Here is a 27,121-nt window from a genome sequence, read left to right as displayed (position 1 = left end):
GAGACATGACATGTCATGTATCTATTATTAATCATGTATCTTTTATTTTCCCTCAATAATAGATACATGAGGGAAAATAAAAGTGTGTCACCCCTAATTTAATGTTGCAATATGTACAATATAATCAAGTTGTCCATTCATCCAACCTTGCTGATTTGGTGACCACTTGTAGGTCTCATCCAAGTGTCCATACAGCCCATGTTGGATCGTGGCCTACCAGACCCAATATTATTGAACAATCGTATTCAAGTGAGCTTAGAGTGTGTTTAAAAGAATTTGTTTACAACTTTTAACCTACCCACAAATTGAAAATTGACCTAAGATAAAAAAAAGAGAAATGATATTCTAACAACCATTTTGTGACAACCTATGTGACAACTTTATCTCTCATACTCACATTATCTTTTTACTTTATCTCTCTATTGTTTTGGTTTCCGTGTCACTATCTACTTTTCCTTTGAAAATTGGTGGTTGTCACAAAAGTTATTGATTTTTGGTTGTTAGAATATCATTGCTCATAAAAAAATTATTGACAATTTGTCAAGATTGCTTATGTTTTTTTAACCACCTCCGATTCCTAGAAAAAATAGGTTCTAATAATCCGAAGTTTGCACGAGAGGTAAGTAAAGTTTAGTTAAGAATTGTTCCCATCAAAAATCGAATTTGGATTCTCTCAAACGATTCGTACTAGATAGCTTATGTTTTATTATAACAGCATATCATTTATATTGAAATAACATAACTACATAATGTTTTTTTAGTATCAATAACAGTATATAAAGGGGATGCATCATTTTGGACTATACTTTTACTTCCATTTGTATTCTCTCATTAAAATATAAATAATTCACAACAATAGGAACAATATTTGTTTATGAGAGGAACAATAGGAACAATATTGAATACTATAAAAAATGTTATGTTGATATAATAAACTTTACTTACCTTAATGTGTGTGTGCGCGCGCACGCATGTGTTTATATAATAAACTTTTATTCTGTAAATGCTTAATTTTTTAAGGGGCCATTTTGTTGCAGCTAAAAGTTAGATTAAGATATGAATATCCCAAGTAAAGCCGGGAAAAACTATCAAACTCAACAAAAATTTCAAACTTTTAAGCTTAAGCAACAACTGGTGAAATAAAAGGTCCAGCAGTTTGTGTCTATCACCATTGACATTTAAGAACTTCTCAATTTGTCGGGATTTGAATCCTCTAAAGTAAGAAAATCAAGGGTTGTTATTTTTAAAAACTCAAGATTTGTTATGATTTACCTGCAATATCTACCTTTGATTTATTAATTAATGGTTGATATTATTCACTCACTTTAGCGGAGCCAAATCCCAATTTGTCGATTGTGTGTGAATTGTGCATGATCACAAAAAGATGGAAATAACTTGTTCCTAACCGTTCAAATTATATAAAAGCAAACAGACAAATGTTTGCTGAGAATGTTCATGAGATATGATATGGTTATTTGAATTTGAATGACAAATAATGCTAGCCTCTCACTCTCTACTCTCTAGCACTATATATAGGGTAATACAATCTCCAAACTTTCTGCTAATAATTGAACCGTATTCACTTTCAACGTTACAAGTAAAGAGAACAAGATTAGGCTACAGAAAATAAGTGCAACTGACACATTGGATTTATTGAGGCATAAAGTCATTCCCACACCTTTCACAAGTGGACATGACTACAAACAGAACAGATGTATACAGCTCAAGCATCACACAAAATTCTCAACAAATTTACAAGTTTTTTTTATTGGATATTATGAATCTAAATTTACAAAAAAAAAGTTTCACTTTCTATCATACAGTAAAAACCCAGAAGAAAAAAAAACACCGTCTATTTCTCAATTAATTGTGGAACAATCCATTGAAGAGGAGACCCAAAATAGGCTGAAAAATCTAGACTAAGCAATTCCCTATTATGAGCTTGAGGCCTTCAATCAAATTCGAGCACCACTTTACCTTGAATGATTCTCTTGTCTTTTGCCTCATGAGCTTCTTTTACTTGTGTTATGGGAAATGTTTTATCAACAGGTATCTTCATCTTCCCTGCTTCACATAGCTTTCGAATCTCAATTAAGCCTTCTATGTCAGACCTCATGAATACCCATGAGTATTCTGCATCACAAGGATTTTTGAGGATTAGGCTTCACATATCTAAAGAGAAAGAAAGCACAACAGACCGAGAAATTTTACCTATTCCGTTAGAGAGTCGGTATTGAATCTGTTTTCTCAATAGAAAAGCTGTAGCTGCGGGAAGACCAAGAGTCAGACCAAGCCTATCAGCCAAAGACGCTGCTTCACCCTTCAAGATAAGAGAAAAAGATAGATTAAAGTACAGATGTCGCTTACAAAAAAAAATTCTAAGAAAACGACCTAACAAGCATGGTGAAAACGAAAAAAGTAGTAAACCTAAATGTTCTACCTGAAGTGTCATATAATGTCCACCTCTTCTCAGCAAACTAATGCCCATCCGTTCTGTATCTGGCACACCAATTGTGTCCAAAACAGCATCAAACTTTCCCTTTATAGCCAATTCATAATTCTGCAAATCAAAAATGAAGTAAGTCATAGAAGTCTAATGCAAGATGCACTTCCATGAAGAAAACATAAGCTTAAAGATCGAACTATCTTAGCATTATGATTATATATCGTAACATTCAGTTTATAATTGGTTAGATTGGTTTTAGAATCAGTTAAACTAGTTACTAGCGTGGTTTAGTTAGTTCAAGCGTTTTCCTTTACTGCATGCTATTGAATTGAAATACCAATGGAGTCAACTATGGTGTTTTGGTTTCGTGAATCAGACATTCAGTTGGCAAGCAGCCTAACGTGTCACAAAAAGAAATTGTTCATTTTATTTCAAAAAACAAAATATAATAACATTGTCTGTGATTATAGTAATACCTAAACAAATGTTTGGAAATATAATATAAAAGAAAATTCAGAACAACCTCAGAAAGATAATCAACAGCTTGCTCAGCACCGGCTGCTAACATTCGTTCAACGCTTTGACTTCCACAGGTAGTTGTAACAGGGCAGCCAGCAGCCACAGCAAGCTGAATAGCAGAAAATCCTACAGCCCCTCCGCCACCCACTACTAATATCCTTTGCCTGTTTGACAAGAGCTAAAAGTTACGAGTGAAAATGAAAACTCATGTAAAATGGTGACATGTAAGAGAAAAAAAATATTTTTACGGATGGAAATCAAATCTCAGCATTATAAACATACCCCTCAGTTATTCTAGCAGTACCATTTAGAGCACGCCAAGCTGTCAGTGCAGCAAAAGGAATGGCACTTGCTTCCTACAAGATAAAAAAATCAAGAAAAAACATGTCTTCAATGTCCCAAAGTAAATAAAGGGGGAAAACTGATGGTCATTTGTTCAATTAGAAAGCACTAACAATATTGTAACAAGTAATTATTGAGAGTGATGGCGAAACCAATGAATTGGGCATAACTAGATAAAGATCGTTGTTTTTAAGAGCTAAAGGATTGAACAAGAAATAAGCACAAATTGGACAATGTGCAGTTGAAGGAAATTCTAGAACACGCATAAATCAAAATCATTCTACTCCAGGAAACATAACAACCAGCTCTTTCTCAGTGCACAAAACTACAACATTACAGCTCTGTAATCCAACATATCCCGACTTGTTTATCAATCATTGGTTCTTTTTCTTTGACAAATGAGAATTTCATTCTCTCAGACTTCAGTCTACCAAACCCCCAAGGTAACTGCACATGAAGGTAATATATACAATAGGTAAGAAAAATAGAAATGAGAGAAAGAGACGTGGTTCCTCTAATACCAGCGCTTCACTTTCGTGACATGACCAAAGTGTAGTGTAGGGAGTAGATTTTGATCAATTCATTGTTGTTACTCACACTAACTACTGATCTCTTGAAAGGAATATAGGGCATAAATATGAAAGGAATATGGGGCATGATGTAGGTAGATGGTAGTGGCATATATTTCATCATTATCGTAATGGACAATCTTCCATCTAAATGTTGGTATAAGTAAGCTCCACACTTCAACTTTCAAAACCCTCTCACTTCAGCATAACTTAATACAAAAGAAGGTTAAAAGGGAAATGCTCTTGGGGATCCAAACAGAATCAATAATACTCCAAACAACAAATTCAACAGACCTAATATTTTTCAATGAAAGTGCATGAAATTACGACCTTCCTAAGGCTTTGTTTGCGAGTTTGGAGGGGAGAGCTTTGTAAAAAATGGAGCAAGTGGAAGAAATAGAGGACATTGGGAGCAGAGGGCTTTGTGGGTTCATTTTTGTTCTAATACAAAATCCCCCTCGTTTTAGGAAACTCAAAAATTGTATTTGGGGGGGGGGGGGTTGTTGGAAGGTTTCTTCAAATTTAATCTATGTTGTTATAATATTCTTAAAATTAAAAATATATCAATCATAAACATTAATTTATCATTCTCTAAAAAAATACATTTTCAAAAAATGTGAAAGATTTCTCCATTTCCCCCTGTATTTCCCACCCCCAATGCCCTCCCCTCCAAAGTCACAAACAAAGCCTAAGATACTTGATAACATATTAAAGGCGATAAAATAATACAAAGTGTAACAGAAGGAAAGAAAAAGGAATGTTATTATTATGCTTAGTCTTCAGGTGTGAATACAAGTACGTATAGAGCTGTTCGTCACAACGTAAACAAATTCTATTATAACTGCTATGTGACAGAAACCCAAGCTAACTAAAATATAGATTCAGTTACAACAGGGCTATGCATAACTAAAGCCCATAGTAAACACAAATGCAGTAAGCTAACATACTTTAAAGAAAGATACAAAACATTCTAGGGCATCAATACATAATCAAGAGAACTCTAAACATCCAACTCAATAGACTTCAACTCAATTTGAATCAAGCCTAGTTCGGATAAACTTCTTAAGAAGCATTTATAATTCTTATATGGATGGGTATTTCTTGGTTAAAGAAGTGAACAAGGCCAAATATGTTTTCAACACTATTGCTCGAAGGTGAGTGAAACCTGATCTTCACAGTTACAGTAATTTGAGGTTTTTCAAACAACAAATTACGGTATAAGCCAAAAGTAGCTTTTGCATCTCAAATTTTCACAAGCTCAGTCTATCATTTAACTTCTCTATAAACAACTACCCTTGTACGAACTTTCTATAAGGGAAGAACTATAAACATATTTTTCTCAAGAAACTTCTATAAGCTAGGAATCTCATCCAAACTTAGCTGTAGTGACTTCTCAACTGATTCTTTCTTAACTTATGGAAAGGTCGTACAAGTCTATAGTGACTAAAAAAAGTATAACTCATTGCATGATAATTTAAACATTTCTTTAGAAGTCTTACAAATTTATAAATGCTAAGTTCAACTTACATAACAAAACTATTACTCATTGCATGTCAATTTAAACATTTCTTTTCCTAAAATCACTTTTAATAATAACAAAGTATAAAATTAGAAACAATCTGAGAACACATACCACATGAGAAAGTGAATCTGGTTTTGAAGTAACCTCTTCTTCAGAAAGAATTGCATAGTCAGTATAAGTTCCTCTAACAGCAGTTGGATGCAAAGCCCCAAAAACCTGTTGTCCCACAGTCACCGACTTCACGGAAGCACCAACCGCCGCCACCTCCCCGCTTACATCCCGGCCCAAAATAATTGGCAGAAGCCGCTCAAAAACTGAACGCCCATAACCAACACGCATCTGCAAACAAAAACAAAACACATTGTTAGAAAAAATTTCATCAAGATTTTAACACATCCCATTATGCAAAAATGAAACTTTCATAGCAAAAAATGAAAAATTAGCATAGCCCATTATGCAAAAATGAAAATTTCGTAATAAAAATGAAAAATTGGGAATTACCCATAGCAAAAAACAAAAATTAGCATAGCCCATTGTGCAAGAATGAAAATTTCATAGTAAAAATGAAAAATTAGGAATGAATGACCCATTATGCAAGAATGAAACTTTAATTGGAAATACGAAAAATTGGAATGGCCCATTAAGCAAAAATGGAAGAAACTGACCCGGGTGTCTAGAGGGTTGATGGAAACTGCGCGAGAGTGAACGAGAACTTCGTTGGGTTTGAGAGGAGGAACTTCGACGTTGGGGTGAATTTCGAGGTTTTGGGGTCCACCGAAAGAGGGAAGAAGAACGGCTCTACAGGTGGAAACATGGCGGAATTTGGAGGGAGAATGGGTGATGAGGGTTCTGAGTCGGTGATTGATCGGAATTCGCATCTTGAGGTGAAGGTGTTTGGTTGGTGTGTTGAATTTGAGGAGTGTGTGCATGCAATGTGAGTGAGTTAAGAGTGTGAGAAAAAGAGGGAACGTGTCTCTCTTTTGGTACGCAGAAAGAAAAAGAGTGAAGAGGGTTGCGGTGGCCTCGTTTCGTTGAAAAAACGGTTACATGTTCTATATCAACATAAAAGTCGTCTCAGTTGATAAATTCGCAAGATTATGAGTTCAACCTCTTTTGTCACTAAAAACCTATTTGATTGGTTGTTTGTAAGTATTAGTGTTCGTTGAGTCTTGAGGTCGGTTCTCTCCTGGTTCTAATGAACTCCGATGCTCAGCGCGTACATTGAGAACCTTAACATTCATCTTCACTACATCTTGAAAAGAAAAATCTAAACTAAAACTCATCCTACTAACGTGCATTACAACTTACATTGATCTTTCTCAACGACTAGTTTATATTGGAGTTTAATGTGGCCAAAAACTAGTGGTTATTATTATGGTTTTAACCTTTGAATGAAAATGTGCAATGATCTTTGATGTTAGCAAAAGTTGTAGATAAATGTGATTGGAGTAGCCGCAATTAGAGTCTTGATACTGTTGTAGAGACTTGAAACTTTTGATGAAAATGTTGCTTAACTTTTGATGATATATGAACTCGTTTACCTTTTAAAAATATTCCCCCCACTCAGTTTGTGGAACTAATAGGAATTGCATGAAAATAAGTGTTACTAAATTTATAATTTGTTATACATATACATGCATATAATCACACAACTGTTCATTTTCTAATCAATAACTTTAACTTAATCACATTTTTCAGAGTTAAATCCGATCTATTTATAATTGGATCCGTCATTATCAATATCTGCTTACTTTGGCAGGGTTTTCCTGCAAATTATAGAGAAAAAGTACAGAACAGAACAACGGTAAGATGATACCCTGCAAATACAAAACTGATCTTATAGTAACTCTCAAACTATTTTTTCCCTTTCTAACTTGAGTTCTATTTCAATAAGCAATACAATAACCATTGAAGGAGGGTCCCTGACAATGTTTTTGAATACAAGGCAGCCAATGCTATGATACAATTCCAGCATGGTTGGCATTAGAAGCATATCTTCATTCTTTTGCTTCCTTATTCTTCTTCCGTTTCTTTTGCTTCCGAAAGTTACCTTTTATGCTTTTCTCCCATTCTCTTCTATTTTTTTGGTAAAGCATCATAGCAGCGCGGGCATCATCTATCTGAAACAACTTTGATTTGTTAGATTTACGGATTCAGCTGTCTTGCAAACCCCACACTAGTAACGTGCAGGTTCTGGGAGATTAAGGAAAATAAAAATCCAAAATGGCAGCTTCGGTTTCTTAAAACTAGTGAAAATATTATCCTCAAAACACAATTGTCATTTATCCAACATACTACGATAATAGGGCCCTGCTTGGATAAACAGCGTAATTTAATGCTTATAGAATAAACACTTGCCATGTAAATGCTTATGTATAAGCTATTTTTCTAACAAAAAATAAAATAAAGTCATATTCTTTTTATATAAGCTATAAATATATGTTGTTTTCATAAGATATCATCGAGAGCTTATGGACATGTCATAAATAAGTTGTTTCGATAAGTTCTCTTAAATAGTCACACAAGCACTTATCCAGTAGATAAACTCAAATAAGTCAATTTAAACAGGCTCTAATGGTTATATTATACTAGTCCAGAGACCACATAATAGAAGAGGGTAGGAGGGATGCGCAAAAAGCTAGATAGACTAACCGGGCAATGCTCTCCTGTTTGAATCTTAGCACCAAGATGTTCCGAAGCAAGATGCCGCAATGCTACTCTACCACTTGACCTGGTTAAAGCCAACAGCGTGTTTATCAAAACATATTGCATGAACAATTGGCATAAAAAAGTACAGAGCAAAAGAGTAAAAGGACAAGTTGACAGTACCTTAGAAACGGCGGGTACTCGGAGGTATCACGTATATCCTTTTTAGGATGACTTAATAACAACGCCTGTAAAAGTACAGTGATAGGTTCATATATTACAGACTGATAACAAAAAAATATACATGTAAATCTCGGAAATGAAAGAAACAACTAAAAAATGGACCTTGAGATCATTGGACAGGGCATGACCTACAAGGATCCTTCCATGGATCAACTCTGCCACCTTCTTCTGAGCAGTACAAAAATCCTTCGCTGCAAATGAAAGATAAAATTGCTTATCAGTGTGCGAATCATAATATCAATCATGCAAGTGATTAGGAAAAATACTGTTCCTCATAAGTTGTATTAAGCTATTACAACTTGTTTTAATGCGATGCTTTTGTAGTTATTATCATTAGTAAAAACAAAATATGAGAAGGCCACTAACTTCTACGGTTCTACCTATGAAGCTTCATATTTTCTACAAGGAAATTGAAAGTCAGAATATTTCACTCCAAAATAATATTTCTCAACTTGAACATTAGATGTCAAACTGCCTCATATCTGTTGAAATTTTATGTTGAATGCTTTCAATTCAACTATAATTTGAAAATTTAGAATGAAGTCAAAGGAATATTAGAATGAAGTCAAAGGAATATTATGTGAACCTTTTCTCAGATCTCGAGGTCTTATGCCACTAATTTTAGTACGGTAGTCAACAACCCGCTCCATTGGCCGTACAAACTCGTCATAAATAACATTGCCCCACTTGTTTACCTGCCATCAACTGAACTAATGTCAAAAATATGACTGAACAAGGCAATGGGAGATGAAAGGAAAATAATGATGATTTATTTATGTTAATGTTGAAGAAATTCAGGAATTAATAATAAATTATTTAGTATTTTGGTTTTACTAATCAAATGCTAAATAAGAAAGAATTATCCTATTTAGAATCAGGATTCAGGACCACTTGAATCTCTTCGGTAAGAATTTTTCCTAGAGTCCAGATTGAATTTGACTTCACATATATACAAGATTTTTATATATCGATGGCTTTCAAACTTATTTTTGATGTAGCAAAAAAATAAATCTTCTGACTATTATAAATTATAATGTTTTCAACAATGAGATCTACATTACTTGGATATGTTTATTATAAATTATAATGTTTTCAACAATGAGATCTACAATATTAGTTGTTGATAGTGGGCATAATAGGGCCAAATAATGCTCATCTGACTCTAGCACTTAAAATCTACTATACATTAAATAGCATATAGCGTTGAGGGAAAATAGTGGAAGCCACGTATTGAAAGGCTTAATTGAGTTGCGGACAATAATACATAAAAAAGGCACGCTGGATACAAATAAAAAACAGAATGGAGGCAGAGCATCACTTACATATTAAAAGGTTTACGTTTTTTTTTAAGTTGAAAGGTTTACGTATTACATTAAATGTGTGAGTAAGACTCGTAACTCTTCGGTTTTCAAAAAAATAATAAATAAATAGGACATGTTTGACACACATGCAGATTCTTCAGTTTTATAATTTAAAAACCCTAAAATTCTCTTTTTTCCGCTATTGCATTTGCATTGGTTAGCAGAAACTGGAATAGCGGCTGCTATTGCCACTACATCAGTCGGCACAAATTGGAATAGCGACTGCTATTGCCCTAACAGTGAAACTAAGATAGCACCACGTTTTCATATCGAATGCATCAAAATCAGAAATGCTATGGCGCTATCGCCTCTATTTGACAATAATAATACTATGAGACAACAATCTCAACGAATTATCAGGTAGACGACAGTCAATATGAAATATCTTCCCATTAATGTGTAGTCTATTATTTTCATGGTGTCACATGAGGCTAATGGAGGAGTACCCCTGGCTACAAGGTATTTCAAGTGGTATTAGGAACCCTGCACAGAAAGTAAAGTCCTCCTAAGCGGAGATCAATCAACATCTGAGCCACACCTCATGGCCCACGGCTAAGTGATATGTAATTCAAGTATGTAAGTATAAGCAAGCAAACATATAATTGTAAGCAAGGGCACTTTGATGTTCAAAATTATCAGCATTATATTGGATCCGGAGAAGTTAATTACAATTGTTAAGCAATAATATAGACAGAGGGCAATAACCAGTAGTAAACAAAACAGATTATGAACAGGAGGTAAAAAACCTATAAACAATTAGTTGATAACTTTACCAATCATACATTCTTTTAGGAAAACAAATTTCTAAATGTGCATAGACAATAACAAGATGAAGGGGAACAGATAATTACCAGTGTTACTCTTCCAAGGGCACTTTTGTTTCCTAGACCAACCCCAACCATTTCACAATCCATGGCCACTGCATCTGTCACACTGCCAAATGGTTAATATGTTAAAGTACAATGAACTCTAAAACAGATTAGAAAGCTCAATAAAAACACAACCAGGCTAGATAAAATGAGAAGAATACAATACAAAGAGAGTAAAAAAAAAAACACTAGCTCAGAAAGACACCATAATATTCTATCATATAATATCTAACCAACTCATTAATCTCGGGATTTTTTAATACTTTCTCTTATAGCTACTCTAGGTCTTCCTCTTCCTCTAATGATTTCACTACCCTCTGTCTGATATACTCTTCTTAACGTAAAATGTATGTCTTCTCTCTACATGTTCAACGCACCTAAGACGAATTTCCACCGTCTTTTCTACTATAGGTGTTACCCCAACTTTCTCTCATCATGTCATTTCTAGTCATATCTTGTCTGGTCTTCCACACATTGAACGCAACATTTTCAACTATGCTACGCTTAATCTCAAAATGCAAATGCAATCCATTTCCCGCATCAAATAAACAAGAAAAAAATACATCAGACAACACATAATTCAGTATACATCAAATATAAACATCACTATATTCACCTTGCATCATCATTCACGGGAGCAAGAGGGTTAATCTCACAATCATCAGAATCATCATCATCAATCCTCCCTTTACGTTTCCCTGTCAAAAAAAAAATACATTTTTTCCAAAAACAAAAACTCAAACTACAGTACAATGGAAGCTGCATGATTCTTATACACAAAACAAGCAAAACCCAGAAGAAAAAAATGAATATTTTTATTACCCAATATTGAATTTGGCACGTCATCATCAGAATCATTGAAGGTCTTCGAAGCTTTTGGGCCATTAAGATTCAGCTTCTGCAAAAGGTTAAACAGCAATAAATATGAGAATGTGTGTGTGAGGATGAAAGAGAAGGAAGAAGAAGAATAGAGGATATACTTGTTTGAGTTGAACCCAATTAGGGTTCATTTGGGTTTGATTGGATTTCTTCATGGATTCGCCGCCACAACGTGCAAGCTTCAAAATCAGGGTTCTAAGCTTCCACTGTTCAAAGTTTCAAGTTTGAAGACAAAGACATGAGAGAAAATATGTTAGTGCTAAATGACGTCGTTTTAACCGGAGTTTTTGTTTTTTTATTTCATTTAATTTTTTATTCATTATTATTAGGACACTAATATTGTCTTCTATTCAAATAAATTTGATAAATTGTTTTTTACGGTTTGACCAAAATAAAAAAAGTTGTTTGTAATTAGTGTGATGTTCTTGTCTTGTTTGGTCGTTTTAAAGTGGTGTTTTTCTTATTTTGATGTTTTATCAATTGAGATTGACATAAATTTTTTGTTTGGTGTCTATTACAAATTTAAGAAATGATTTTGATGTCTTCAATCTTACATATCCAATCCTCTCAAAAAAAACCTTACATATCCAAAGTCGTGGATATTCTATTCTAGACGCATTTATTTTGTCACATTGTTGGCATATGTTGTTTTGTTACAAACTTTTTTTTTACAAGCTTGAATGTTGTGAATTTGTTCACAATTTTATCATTTTTTGTCTTAAATAAGTTCTTTTTATACTTTTATAAATAAAAAATAATGGGATAAATAAGTTTTTTGTTCCTATTTTTTTTCTTTCAAATTCCTCTTTTAAACCCAATAAAAACTTTCATCAACTTTGGTCCTCCAAATATTTCCCGTTGCCACCTTTTATTCCTTCTTTTAATTCAACTCATGTGTACCCTTCATACTTTTTAATGAGTTGTCCGCGAATGTTTAGAATATTATAAGAATCTTTATAAAAAAAAATGAATTTTTAGCGCAAAAATATAAAAATTAGTATTTAATTTCATTTGTTAAAAAAATCTAAATTTTTGCAAAAGAGAATTGTATTTTTCTTTTGATAGTGGCCGGGGTTTGAACCCCGAACCTTGCATTATGCATTGTCCCAACCAGTTGAGCTAAACTCACGAGGACGCAAAAGAGAATTGTATAATATACTAAATATGACTGTTAAAAAAAATCAAAAAATCAAATAATACACGTGAATTGACTTAAAACCCGAGAGCAAGAGTAATGATGAAAAATATTTGAAGGGCAAAAGTTGATGAAATTTAAAAAAATTATAAGAACCAAATATTTATTTAACTCAAGAAATAGTTAAAGTTGTAAAGTTTTAAAAAAAAATAACATATTTGATTGCTCATGAAGGATCTTATGGTAAAAAAAATTAAGCGAAAAGTAAAATTGTAAAATAAAATGTTATACCAAAACTTAGTATTTTTTTAAAAAGTAAAGATATTTGTACAATTTTATTATTGAATTGTAAGTAAAACAATTTATATAAGGAGTAAAATTGGAAAAGAAAAAACACACCAAAAGTTTTTATTCACTTTGTATATTCTATATGTGAGGATGGATGTATTGACTCGATAGTAAGTTTAAAGAGTTATTCTAATTTCATCATCCTTTCGCTAGGTAAATTCAATATTTATTGTCTTTCATCTTCACTAAAAAAGTATATTTAAACAAAAATAATAATGTGTAAAAGTTTTATTATGTCACCCATCCCAAAATTAATCTTGAGGATCTGAACAAATTGGTTTTCCAAAGAGTACGTATAGAACAATTTATTCAAGTAAGAGAATAGAAGCGTGCTAGCCGAAGAAGAGGTCCACGCCTAGTTTCAATCATAGACACTGAAGAATATGATAATGATATGTTAGTTGATCCAGTGACATATATTTTAATACCTAAAACCCTGAAAAGGAAAAAAAAATATGTGTTAAGGTCAGCCGAAGGGAAGGACACTGGTTCGTCGGAAGACTGAACTAAATACACATATGACGTAACGAAAGATGGCTAGATATTTGATGTTATATTTTCACTCCTAATTATTAATTTTTAGTATATTATATGTTATATTTTGCATCAAAACTAAGACTTTGTCGTGTCTTTATGATATTTATTTTAATAATTTTTTTTCACAACACTGTAATTTGGATATACACTCTAAATACAGCTATCTCATTGGCCTCCGAAGGCAAATCGTTTTGCAACATTGCGTTCAATTTAGTGATGTCCTCCTCAAAAGAAAAATTATTTGATGAAAAAGAACCCACATCAACAAGATACTTTTTTTATTTATCCATCAGAGACACGAACTGGGGGAGACGGTGTTTGAGATAGAGAGGTGAGTTGTTTTTAAGTTTGAGTTAGGAATTCCTCCAAAGAATGAGTAAACAAACATTCTCCAACTTGTGATTCATAATGAATGGTTCATAAAACAAGGAAAATAAAAGATTCCATAATAGATCGGCTAAAGGAGAAAAAGAACCACCTTCACAGTAGAGCTCTAAGAAAATATCTGCCTATATTTTCAAATTGGAGGTTGTTTGTTGCGCTTCTTTTGATCTTCATTATCTGAATTTATACCATTCTTCCCTAAAAATATTAAGAGTTATTGGAAAACTCAATTTACAATAGGAAAAAATGTGGTTTGTTGAAGATGCGATTCATTTTCTTATAGGTTGGATATCTAGCCGAATTTTACATCAAAAGGAAGAAAAAAATATTGTTTATGTATTTTTTTTCTTTCTAAAACCCTACAAAGAGGAGCATCTCTCGATGATATCATTCTTCCACATGTGGTCGGTTGGGATGGAAACTTATAGGTTGGTATCTCCTTGACAAAATGTATCTCAACAAGGTCTTCCCATATTTGAATTTGTTCATCCTTTTAGAAATGCTCTATATGCTGCACGAGAGGACTTTCCTTCTAAACCTAAAAGGACGAAGCAAAAAAATCGTTATATGAGAAGGTTAATATACGAGAAAGACTAATGAGAAGAGCAATTTTACACCGACAAGAATGGCAACGTGAAACTTGGTCCTTGCTTCACAACAAAAGGTTGTCAATAACACAAGGCCTGGTGCAAATAAATTTCAACAATGGGAGGTTTGTTGTACTTGATATCAATCTTAAAGTAAGAATGAGGAGCAAGGCTCGTGTTAGACCAGAAGAAGTAGATGAAGTAGATATAATAGTCAAAAGAAAGGGGGGTTGAATTGTGACCCTTTTAAAAAAAAAAAAATCTCAAGTTGAAACTTGGAAGAGCAAAGTTAAAACAAACTTCGGAACGTTCTGAAGTGTTATTATAAAACAGAATATCAAAGCTAAATAATTTTGTGTGTGAAGTGAATATTGTAAGTAAATAGTATAGGGATAGAAGAATAGAACACACATAAATTATACTGGGTTACCAGACATAGGCTACTCTAGTCCCCACCTTAGGTGAGATTTTCCATTGTGATGGTTGAGACAACATTCTCAATTCCTGCACCTTATAATTATGTTCCCTTGGAACAATTACAATATCTAAGCCTCAGAAGGCTTACAACTTTTCTTGCCAAGCCACACAAAACTTTACTTTTTCCTTTCACTAAACTAACAATTTACACACTTAAAGCTAGCTGGGAATTTCTTTACAATGATTTGGAAGTTTAAAATAATGAGGACAAGAAGAGGAAGAAGATTATATTTGAGAATATAATAGAAGACTATTACATGCTCTTAAGATTTTATGAATCTTGTGAGTTGATTCATGTAATTAGTAGCTTGAAGCTTTAAACACTTTTAATAAGTTGTTTAAATATCCTTGTTAGTTGTGTATCTTCAATATTGAGAGTTCTGCTCCTTTTATAGAGCCTCTTGACCTCGTGTAGTTGGTAGGACGTTACCAATAGCCTTTTTTCACATGTTTTGGTGCTTAGCAACTTTTGCTTTAAATTCTGGAACAACATTATGAACTTCATAATGTTCTTGGTTTCATCATAATGAACTTCAGAATATTTCTTGATTCATCAGTATGAACTTTATAATGTTCTTGGGTTCATATGTACTAACTTCAGATGAATTTATGGGTTCATCTTAAGAACTTGGTTCTTGGGATGAACTTCAGTGAGTTCCAGGGTCCAACCTTGCTGATTTGTCTTGGAACTTGTGCAGGAGAGAGGAAAAGTGGACATGTCACTTCATACCCGTGTTTTAAGGAATTTTGCTGGTACTGTACAATACCTACTCCATTATGTGTCAAATTTTTATTGAATCTGAATTGATATGTTTTTTGCTTTTGTAATTTGATGTACTTTTTGTCATAGAAACACATGTAGCTGAATGAACCTTCTGATGTTCAGAATGTTCCTTTGTTTCACTAAGAATGATTTGTAAGACTTTTATTTGATGTAATCAAATCCTAATAGTGAAACATAAATGAAGTGCAACATGTATAACGTCTATGAGTTCAGGTATGCTCCATTTACCACATGCTCCATTTAGGGTGTTTGATGAATGACATGTGACAAAAAAGGATTCAAGGGTTCAAATTTAAAAATAAACAAAACATGTATTTTTTTTTAATAAAAAAATTGAAACTCATAAACCTTCCCCCCTCATCACCACCAACAACCGTTGAGTGCGCCGTCATTCATTCATCTCTCATTAACATATCACACCTCTCTCCTCTTCTTTCCATCGCTCCTCTCCCCTCTTCTGCTAACTATTGTCTCGTCGTCATTTCAAACCTGTCAATCATCGTCGTTTCAAACCGTGGTTTGTGAATCTTTTTCTATTCTATATTTCAAATTGGTCGTGAGGAGAGGAGAGGGGACGGTGAGTGGAAGAGGAGAGATGATGTGTTTGATTGACAATGGCGATGGGAGGCATGGTGGCGATGGTCGCCGATGAGGGGATACGACTGAGGAAGATGAAATGGACAACCATGGATGTGAATACTTGATACAAGAGAAGAAGAGAAAGGGAAGTGTGTATGACTTTTAATTATTATTTTATTAAAAATAAATGTTTTGTTATTTTTAAATCTGAACCATTGAATCTTTTTTGTCACATGTCATTCATCCAAGACCCTAAATGGACTAAATGGAGTATGTGATAAATGAAGCATACCTAGACTCAACATCTAGGATGATATTTTTAGAAGAATATTCTTAAAGTTTGTACTTCATTTGTTCACAAGTCTTTGATGAACAATGAGTATGTTTTCTACCTTTATCCAAATAAATGTCTTTATTCCTTGGTTTGATTCAAAATTATAGTCCTTTTATGTACTCTTATTTATGTCAAGTGAGTCTTGAATGTTCTTTATAATGTTCATATATTTCTTGACTTGTTTTTGATAAACCATATGAACATTCTTCTAAACTATCTTTGAACCTTATGAACTTTGACTAATCTTCCGAACTCTGACTGGGTTCATAAGCTTTAATGTTCTTTGATTACTTGATTATTGGTTTGATTTATACTTTGTTCCTGTCTTAGTTAATCACTTGAGAACACATATTAAATACCAAAAAACTAATCAAAGTCCATTAATCCTTTAATCATTAAGGTTTGTTTATCTTTGAAATATTATAGGGATTTTGCGTCAACAGTAAAGTTACCAAGTACGCCCAATTGGGTCATCAGCTGGCCTATAAGCAAGGGTTAGGCTCATATTTATATGAGGAAGATGAGGAGAGTCAAATATTTCATTGGAAATATAAATCGGCAATTTTGAAAACAAGTGAATGATGGTAGCGGCCGATCCATGCATGTTTACAAAAGATGATTCATTTTATACTTTACGACACAATGATGACGTTATTCACACACAACTTTGGTATTTGGGTCACATCATCCCACCACCAGAGGTCCAAAAGATAATACAACGCAAATGGTATTTGTTTACGGTTAAAAATAATTATACTATTAGTCGATCACAACATATAAACAATTAGAGTTTAGGCGATGGAAGGTTAGGCGATGCCTAAAGTAGCCGAGCGAGTGGAAATGATTCTTTCTCAAAGATACTAACTCAGTATTTGGGTCATAGAAGCCTCAGAATGAGTTAAAATATAGTGGGATTAAACCATGACGCGAGAAACCCATGTTCCATGTCTGCAGCACCACTAGCCGCATTTATGGGCGATGGAAGAGACACGATTGTTGTGGAGCTGCACATCAAGTACAACGTCAACAAATCATGTTGCGAATAAGAAGATTGACAATATAACATGGGGCGCTTTGATCCCCTCAACGAGGGAAACTCGCGCATTACCTGCAAAACTAGTTGAACAAAGGTCTATCACTATAGGCCACATCATTTGACTAATAAGCAATATTTTCACGATAAATACTCGATTCATACACTATAATTAACACATCCAATCAATCAAATAAACCCATTTCACATTTTTATCCCTTATCTTTCTGCCTTTATCTTCATTTTTTATGCATTTCTTAGCGTTGCTCAAACAACCCAAAACAACCATACCTAACTATCTACTATAGAAGTTAGAGAACCCGCAACAAAAGGACACAACTCCTTCCCCATTGTCAATCACTTGAAGCAAAGAGAATCGCAATTGAGGACACTTAGCCGGACCTCGACTAAATTCTTGCTCCATCAACACTCTCAAATGTGTTTTTCGTTGGTCGATTTAGTATATAAAATTACTAACAAAATAAACATTAGAGATGCGTTTACAATTTCGTTACATTTAAAATAACACTGATAAAATCATACACATTTAGAGACTAAAATAGTTATTTGTTCAAAGTTTTTCGTTTTTCTTTTTATTCTTTATGCTCAGTTTTTTTTTTTTTTACAAAATTCCTTATGCTCGGTTTATTTCTTTGAATATTAGACAAACAATAACATTTGTCCCCGTGAGCTTAATTCAGTTGGTAAGGACAATGCATAAAATATGCAAAGTCCAGAGTTCAAACCCTGACAAAAAAAAAAAGAAGACAAACAATAACATTCAATATATTTTCATGTCAATATATGAAATTGATTAATCACAACATATGAACATTTACATTTTTCATATCACATATTCAGAACACGAGAATATTAGCATTACATGTCTACACAAAAAATTCACATTATAAAAATAAGATAAGATAAGATCAATACAAAATTAAGGTGTTTCTGCCAGATAATAAAATGTAGTAAATTCGTTGCATCTTATGCCACATCAAACTAGAAAAGCTGTGATTAATATCCAGCTAAACTAAGTTTTCAAATCATTCAATTCTTCCCCATTATGACACATACATATACCTATGGATTTTCTTAGACCATGTACAATGGTCATTTCCATTCAACACCCTTCAACATCCACTTTTTCAATTTCCAACACTCCACATCATTTTCTCTCTCTTAATTCAACATCCATTCAATTTTTACCTCTCCAATGGTTTTCATTCAACACCCTACCCCACCACTTTTTATTTCTTATTCTTATTCTTATTTAATTTTTGGTTAGGAAATTGATTTAAGTGTTGATAATTGTTGGGATTTTTGTAGCTAAATGGGTAATCAAAAGAACTTTGGGTGTTGAGTTGATTATTATTGGGATCCATTTCACTAAGTAAAACTAAAACTTAAAAAGAAAAGCTAATAATAAGATTAAGAGAGTAAAAAACTTGGTTTTTTTTCTGTGTCCAAATCAAATGATTCAAGTCTCTATTTGTAGAGAAAAAAAAATTACGAATTTTAGTAAAAAAATAAAAAAATTATTTGCAACGAAATAATTGAGCCCAAAGTATTAAGAAAATAAAATTCGAAACTGCCAATTGCGTTGCAACACGTGTCCCTCCTATCCCCACAAAGTTTTCTCTCTCCGCGTCCTCTGACGTTTTACGCGCCCTGTCGGCGCGTGTAATGCACGCGCCATTTTTCAAACAATGAGAATGCAACGCGTGGCTCTGCGGGACCGTTTTCAACCTATTGAATACTTTCATCAGCTCTCTCCTCCACCTCATCTTCAATAATGCTTCTCCAATGGTTTCAATAGATGAAACTTGCCATTCAACAAGCCATTGGAGATGGTCTTATAGACAAATGTTAACAATATTAGCAATTATGTTAGTTCTCACATACGAGGATATTTTCTTTCAAACTCCCTCAACATCTCTCAGTTTGTCACCCAAACTACCTACGCAATACATATACATGTGGATTTAATTATTATAATGAAATGTACAAACCAACAAATGTTTTTACACATACATTCAATCAAATTATCCTACAATGCCATTTTTTAAATTACTTCATAAAATATCTTTACAAATATATTTAACATGATTTAATTGAAGACACGTGTAAAATAAATAAGGGTTCTGTTAACCGGTATCCCCGGGGCATTGGTTAAGGAATCCAAAAAAAGGAAAATTTGAATTAAAAGTAACAATTTTTTTACTTTTGAGAAATTGATTACACAACTTCCAATACAAAAACTACTATATTTGTTTCCTTAACTAGTGCCCCGGGGGCACTGGTTAACATTTTCCAATAAAAATAAAATTAATTTGATCATATACATATATCTATTACGGGAAAAATACTTGGGTGACTTTAAAATTTGATGATTTTAATGCGTTTTAGATGAAAAAGAGTGATGAATAAAAGATTAAAATAAATTATTTTAACAGAAAAAAATTATTGATTAAGAGAGATAGAATTTAGAAACAAAGTCACCAAAATCATTCAACAAAAATTCACCAAAGTGTAACCCCGTTACAGGGAGATAGGTGACATTAGTGTTTCATGACATAAGTGTTTAATTTTTCTGTGTGGAAGTGTGCATATGAGTAGACACATCAAATGGCTTCTGGTAGAGAGAATGGTGCACATGGGATGATGATGTGAGAGTAGCTAAGGCCTGAGGATTGAGGAATGAGGATTTGAGAAAATGGTTATGACAGAAGACACCTTTTGTGAAGGTGTCTTATATCAAGTTACTCTATGAGCATTTGTGAAAAGACACCAACTTACTTTTATGAAGGTGTCTTTTAGCAAAGTTATAACTAAAAAGTGAAAATCATACCTTAAGGTGTGACTTGATAAAAGACACCACCAAAAAGTGGCTTGTAACATAACCCTTGAGAAAAAAGTGAAGAAGTCCCATGTTAATCATTTAATTGCGGCTGAGAGGAGATGGACCCTACTTCAATATTGTTGTGTCATCTTTCTATGTGCTATTTGATGGAGAAAAAGGGAAAAAGAGATAAACAAAGAATATACCTTGGCACTTATTATGCTATACTTTTCACCTTCCCTTTGTTTTTAATTTATTTTTGATGTGGTGATGTCCTCTACTCTATCCATTGAGTACACCTCCCTCTTATGTGGTCCATTTTGTTTTCTGTTGAACTCAACTATTTTATTTTTATAATTTTAGAAATAACATTTTGTAAGGTGAAAAAAAAAACTATTTTACATTTAAATTGTTATCTCCTCTAAAAAAAATTATTTTTTTACAAGTAAAAAAATAATAATTTATTCAAACGTAGTACAACCATTTGATTTAAACGCAAATAATTATCAGGCTCAATCAAATATTAAACATTTGTTAGAACCTAAATTTGATTTTTGACTGACCATTACGAAAGCGTTTTTTAGGGAATCTAAAAATTAACAAAAATGTTGTTATCTAGTGGAAAAGCTTATTTTATTATACTATATCACATCCTTATATGACTCTCTTGTTATATTTATCACTATTATATTCTGATTATCAAACATATCTTAAAAAAACAAAAACAATTTTTTTTATAGGGAAGACAAAAACAAACTATGCAAAAAAACAAAAAACAGAAGAAGACCAATTTTATTATTTGTATTCTTGTTAACTTTTTGCTTTTTAAAACCGAAACTATAGGAAGTGGGTGTGTGTTAATCACCGCCATGCCACACACCGCATGATTAGATACCTAATCTCATCCGAATAACTAATAAGCCAGTTTCTCACAACCTTTAAATTGTTTTTTAAAATAATTTCAAAACACATCAAGCAAAACAAGTATCAATTCATGTGATTATAAAATTAGAATACTTTACCTTATGACCTTTTTTTTTTGTTACCTTATGATCCTTTTTTAATCATACATGTCGCATGAGATGTCAGGTAGCATTTTTTTATACTACTCACTATGCTAGTAGTTTAACAAAATTGAACCTATCATATCAAAATTCAAAACCTACAAGAAAAAGTCAAATTTCAAGAATTAGTTGATAAATTGTCACACACCTTAATTGCCTATTGGATGTCATAAAACCTTTGGCTTCATAAAACCACAAAATTTTTGTTATTTAACAGCTTAATGATCTATACAACATTGGATTATATGTAATAAATAAACATTTGGCTTCATAAAAGCAAAAAATTGGTCCATTTAATATCAAATATTTCATTAACTTTTCATTCATTAAAACGTGAAAAACGAATATCCAGCTTCCTTGCCCATTATACCATTATCTAATTGTTGGTTTCGTTGTCATCAATTTACTAATCTTCCCTTGTTTGAAAAAAATACATTCTTTTTTTATTCTCATCAAATTTTCAAAATACCTTAATTATAATTGGAAAATTAACAAATATATGCGATTGCATTTTTAAAATAGATGAATGACCAATAACCATTGAAACTCATACACACAAATGAAATGGTCATAGTTCAAATCTTGATCATGACATCTAATCTAATAATTTCGATATTTTTATCAATTAAGATAAGACTTGTGGACATACACAATTATTTTCTAAGAAATGGTTCTTTTATTTGTAAGAAATAAAATAAAAAGTATCATATAATGATGAAACAATGTCAACATTATTCTTTGTGAAGCCTCTTTGACCTGCCTTCCATATCAAATAATTTTTGTCTATTGATTCATGAAACCAACTACAATTTTTTTCCTTTCTTGAAGGGATTAAATTCACTGCATGAGAAACCCAAAAAGGTTCTTCGTTTTTTATTTATTTATATTCTAAACTTCAAAATTGGATTTTCTACTTCTTTCCTTAACTAATAACTTTTGGTATTATAATAAATTTAACAAATTAGTTAAATTCAACAACTACCTAAAAACTTTTCAAAAATAATTTATTACCTTATTTTTTGGAGGAAAAAAAAAGTTAAGTCAAAAAGAATTATTACCTTCAAATTTGCAAAACCATAGTAATATATAAGTAATATTTGAAAATGATGATAAGATCGTCCGTAAAGCCTAGCTAAATTGATAATGTCAAAATTATTAAGTTAGACACTTTAATTAAGATATCATAGTTATATATGTGCGCTTTGATAATGCTTATTGGTTTCTGCCTTACTTATAATTAAGAAAAATGTAGTTTATAAGTTCGGAATCAACTTTTTTTGAAGGAAGTTCTCAATCAACTTATAACGTCAATATTGATAAAATGAAATAATGCATCCAAAACTTTTCCGTTAAGTGTGTAAGTTTTAGACGATATATTTTTTTTTAAATAAAGTTTTAGTTGATGTTTATCGCTTCGTCTACGAGGCAAAACAAAATATTTATAAATAGAAAAAAATAAAAAAGTAAAATTTTAAAAATTAGGAAAATAATTTTTTGTTACTTAAAATTAAAAAATTGCATAACTGATGAAAATATTTTCTCCAATGAAAGACATGATCCTCTCTTTTTCATTCATATAATCATATTTTTCATTCATTCTTTCTCTTCTTCCCCTCATACATACTCTTTCTCCTTTCTCTCTCTTTTCTTTTCTCCTCTTCTTCTCCGATCCTTCATCAATTCTCTCTCCCCTCGCTTTCTCTCTCCGGTAATTCAATTTTCCCATAACAAATTTTCAATTTTTCATCTTCAATTTTCTAGGGTTAAATTACCCCCATTTGTGTTTTTTCATGAAATTTAACAACTTGCATTCATGGGTTACGACCACATTCGTTTGATTATGATTTCTGACATTTTTCTTTCAACCCCAGTAACAAAGTTTGTATTTTTAATTAATTTAAAAAATTTAATTTTTTTAATTTTTGTGATTTTTTTTAACAGAGTTGGTTTTTGGGATTGTGTTCCTCGTATGTTATTTTGATCTCTGATACTCACAAGTTGCAAGCTCTTGTTTTTGATGATAACAAGGTACGGTTTTGTTATGTGTTCTTTTATTGGTGTTTGGTCGGTGATGGTTTTTGGGTGGTTGATATATGTGTTATGTATGTACTTTCTTGCTGGATTATAAACCTGAAAAACAATGGTTAAAGAAGAATAAAAAAAGGTTATTTTTTGTTTATGTGATTGTTGAATTTTTTGGTTTTAACCTTCTGGTTATAATCCGGAGTTTGATCAGGAGATAAGGAAAACATGATGAGAGATTGTTTTAGCCAGGTACCGAACTTCGGTATCTCGATAGACCAATGTTAATGAAGCTCATTAATCACTTGAGACGAACCTTTTGGTTCAATGTATTTGTTGATCATGGGCTATGAAATTCATTACTTTGAACTTCACATGATTTGATGATTTATAAGGTGTCATTTTGTTAATGCTTGGAGGGATTTTATAAGGGTGACTAGTTTTGACTTCAAAGGAATTTTTTTGTTGGTGTTCTATGTTTGTAATTGGAATGCTGCATGTTGATTCAATATTGCTGTCTCTCTGTGAAGCTGCATGTTGCATGTTTATTTAAAGTATCATAAATTATTTCTGTTATGTATCATAATGATTCAAATGGAACTGGTTAGCTGTTAATGATTGATGGTGATATGAAAAGTTAGATTGTGATTATATGCTTTGTCTTTTGCTGGATGTATATTGATTTCCTGTTATTATGACTTTTTGGATTGTAGTTTTTTTTCTTTCCTTTTGTGTTTGGCTGATTTTATGCTTTTTTGGTGTTCATTGAATATCAGGATTAACTTGCAACAACAAATATCTAAATTATGGATCAGATGACAGATTCGGATAGGGATCAACAACGGCAAGGCTATTTTCATTCCGAACCGTGTGTTGTTTTGAGAGGTCCCAGCGTCGGACATCCTAATATCCGCTCAGTGGTGACTGCTTCAGGGAACACATCTAATGTTGATTCTCACTATTTACCAGATGCTTATGACAATGCTAGGGTGTATGGGATTACACAATTCAACGGCATTCCACCTCAACATAATCTTGAGATGGGCGTTGCAACTGCAGGCAACATATATTATTCTGGCATGAATCCTTCTTCAAGTACCGGTGTTTTCCCTTTGCCTCATAGAGCCTCCGATCAGTTGCCCGGTTCAAGCACATTTGCAATTTCCGGAGTTTCCTTGGATAATTTCGGAAGAAGCAATGGTTTCATGGATGACGCTAGAGGTCCGTACAAAAGGAAAGTTGCTGAAGGGATTAGAGGAAACCACCAACATTTTAATGCTGCTTCAACTAGTTCTTCTATTGCTCCACCAAATGCAAGACACGCTGATGGGGTTGCTATGATGGATACTGCGCCATTGCCATTCCGCGTCCCTTCGCTTGTTGGAGTAGGACCACATGGTGGTGCGTGGAGTAGGTCAGGTGAGTCTATTATGGTGCATGACCATAATCATTTGATTCACGGAAATTATTTGGGACAGCACTATCCACCAGCGGCTCCTCCGTGGTTGGACCAGCAAGTGAATAGCAATAGCAATGATGGCCATACTACAGCCTGGAATCCGTCTGTTCCAATGCCTTATATTCAAGGTAAAGATGGATTTTTTTTTCTTGTTTTAAGTTTCTGCTTTTAGTGATTTGTTTTCATTACTTTGATGTTCTGTTAGTGTGTAATTTGTGACAACATGTAAGAAGCTCTTTTCAGGCATCCTAATGTAAAGTGGAAACTACAGCTTCTTGGATGTGGTAGTCTCAACCAAGCAATACATTTATGAAACACCTTGTTGTCTTTGTCGATAAATGTGTGAATGTTTTTTTTGTTTGTGTGACGTGCCTTCCATGGTGTAAATTAATGCTAGACAATGCACTCACATTTCTTTGAATTTGTTACGTTGGTGATGAGTTTAGTTATTCTGACTATCTGTGTATTATTCTTCAGCACCAAATATTAATGGAAGTTCATTAGAGAGTGCAAATATGGGTTTGCAGAGGTATCATGACACAGCTGGTAACCGAAATGTCCTGAGGTTTCCTCCTCCGCCTCCTCCTGTCAACCAACAGCACCCTAATTTTCATCATCCAACACTTCCTATGCAAGGAATAAGAGGCCACAATATCAGCTTTCACCCTCCGGTAACTGCAGCTTCATTTAGAGTTCCACCAAATCCTCCACGCGGTTCTGTGATCCCTCCACAGACTGGTTTTGAGGCAGGTCCTAGGCATATTGTCCCTGCACCATCAACAGGCTTCCGGATTTTCCGACCTCATAGGCTCATGCCAGAAACACCTCTCGGACATCGAAGTCTACCTCCTGTGGGCTTCTTCCAAGTTGATGTAATATTTCCTATGTCTCTTCACATGTTTCCTCCAAATGCTTTTATGCACATGTTACAAATACATTGATTTTGTTATCAATAAAACTTCATTTGTATAGGATGTTGCTTTAATTGATGAAGTGGGAAATCTGATTGACCATCACCGAGATATGCGCTTGGACATAGAGGATATGTCTTATGAGGTAAGTGCATGGGTATTTAAATTGTAATTTGCTTTCAAGGCAGACATGTGTGAAGTCTAGTATAACGTAATTTTAGAGGTTATAGAAAACTTATAAAATACTTGGAACTTGTTTGGATTGGTTTGTTTGAACTTATCTATCAGCATAGGCACTTGTCAGATTATTTAGGAAAGCTTAAGGTAACAACTAATGACATGTCCATATGTTGTTTTCAGCTTATTTCAACAATCTATCCAGGATAGCTTATGCAAACAACTTATAACTTGTATAAAAATAGTCTGATTTTATTTTATCTTTTGATATAGAAATAGCTTATACATAAACACTTCTATGATAAGCGCTTAATTAACCTGTTTATCCAAATAAGCCTTACACTTGAAATTTGACTCCAGGATCTTCTTGCATTGGGCGAGAGGATAGGCAGTGTAAACACTGGTTTATCGGAGGAGACGATTGAAACTCAACTGAAGTCTAAAGTTTATTCAACGAAAGACACTGGTATTAATCTTGAGGAGGCAGCTTCTGACGATCAGGAAACTGATTCTTGCATAATATGTCAGGTACGATCTTTTAACAACAGGTTTCATACTTCCATTCTATAATTTTGCACTTGATGTTTCTCATTCCAACTTTTTGGGGCAGTTCTTTCTCTGATGTAATTGTGTACCTGTATATAATTCCACAGGAGGAATTTAAGAACAAAGAGAAGATTGGGATTCTTCGGTGTGAGCATGAATATCACGCCGAATGCTTAACAAAATGGTTGCTTGTCAAGAACGTCTGTCCGATATGCAAATCAGAAGCATTGGCTCCTGGAAGTGAAGATGCATAGGAAAGGAGTCAAAGAATTCCTTTTCTTCTTGCCTATATATCCATCCTTCTTGGATAATTTATTTTTGGACAGAATTCATATTTTGTTATGTAATGTATGTATATGTACTTGCACATAATATAGACAGTTCTCACCTGCCCAACTCATTTAATCTGGGCACCAGAACTTTGTATCTATCAAACTTGTACAGGCTTTGTTCTGTTGGATGTATTTACTTCGGGTAATTATATCGGTACGTTCTTTCATTTATTA

At 33.2% G+C, this 27,121-nt stretch overlaps 3 protein-coding genes across 4 annotated transcripts; 1 reads left to right on the top strand and 2 right to left on the bottom strand.

Moving 5' to 3' along the window:
• Positions 1-1,627: 1,627 nt before the first annotated feature.
• LOC146949659 (GroES-like zinc-binding alcohol dehydrogenase family protein) lies at positions 1,628-6,503 on the bottom strand. The gene is made up of 7 exons (XM_085745598.1): positions 6,064-6,503; positions 5,510-5,737; positions 3,248-3,321; positions 2,970-3,129; positions 2,441-2,560; positions 2,212-2,320; positions 1,628-2,133 (listed from the first exon to the last, which is right to left on the bottom strand). The coding sequence occupies exons 1-7, from the start codon at positions 6,325-6,327 to the stop codon at positions 1,952-1,954; spliced, it is 1,137 nt and encodes a 378-aa protein (XP_085601724.1). The 5' UTR covers positions 6,328-6,503; the 3' UTR covers positions 1,628-1,951.
• A 585-nt stretch (positions 6,504-7,088) lies between these two features.
• Positions 7,089-11,655, bottom strand: LOC146949658 (Polynucleotidyl transferase, ribonuclease H-like superfamily protein). The gene is made up of 9 exons (XM_085745599.1): positions 11,498-11,655; positions 11,340-11,415; positions 11,134-11,215; positions 10,500-10,581; positions 8,874-8,982; positions 8,390-8,478; positions 8,228-8,292; positions 8,051-8,129; positions 7,089-7,518 (listed from the first exon to the last, which is right to left on the bottom strand). Exons 1-9 carry the CDS (start codon positions 11,549-11,551, stop codon positions 7,396-7,398), a joined length of 759 nt encoding a protein of 252 aa, XP_085601725.1. The 5' UTR covers positions 11,552-11,655; the 3' UTR covers positions 7,089-7,395.
• Positions 11,656-23,116: 11,461 nt separating this feature from the next.
• On the top strand, positions 23,117-27,121 carry LOC146949657 (putative E3 ubiquitin-protein ligase ZFP1). Of its 2 annotated transcripts, XM_085745596.1 has the most exons (7): positions 23,117-23,208; positions 23,442-23,528; positions 24,299-25,109; positions 25,459-25,853; positions 25,954-26,037; positions 26,430-26,597; positions 26,723-27,121. In XM_085745596.1, exons 3-7 carry the CDS (start codon positions 24,329-24,331, stop codon positions 26,867-26,869), a joined length of 1,575 nt encoding a protein of 524 aa, XP_085601722.1. In that variant the 5' UTR covers positions 23,117-23,208; positions 23,442-23,528; positions 24,299-24,328; the 3' UTR covers positions 26,870-27,121. The 2 variants fall into 2 exon arrangements, with proteins under 2 accessions (XP_085601722.1, XP_085601723.1); XM_085745597.1 differs by lacking the exon at positions 23,442-23,528.

The sequence above is a fragment of the Medicago sativa genome, chromosome 2 (genome assembly GCF_051527215.1).
Source record: "Medicago sativa cultivar Bolivia chromosome 2, Bolivia_mono, whole genome shotgun sequence".
Taxonomy (NCBI): domain Eukaryota; kingdom Viridiplantae; phylum Streptophyta; class Magnoliopsida; order Fabales; family Fabaceae; genus Medicago; species Medicago sativa.
The sequence above is the reverse complement of the archived record's forward strand: the minus strand, read 5'-3'. Positions and strand labels throughout refer to the sequence as shown.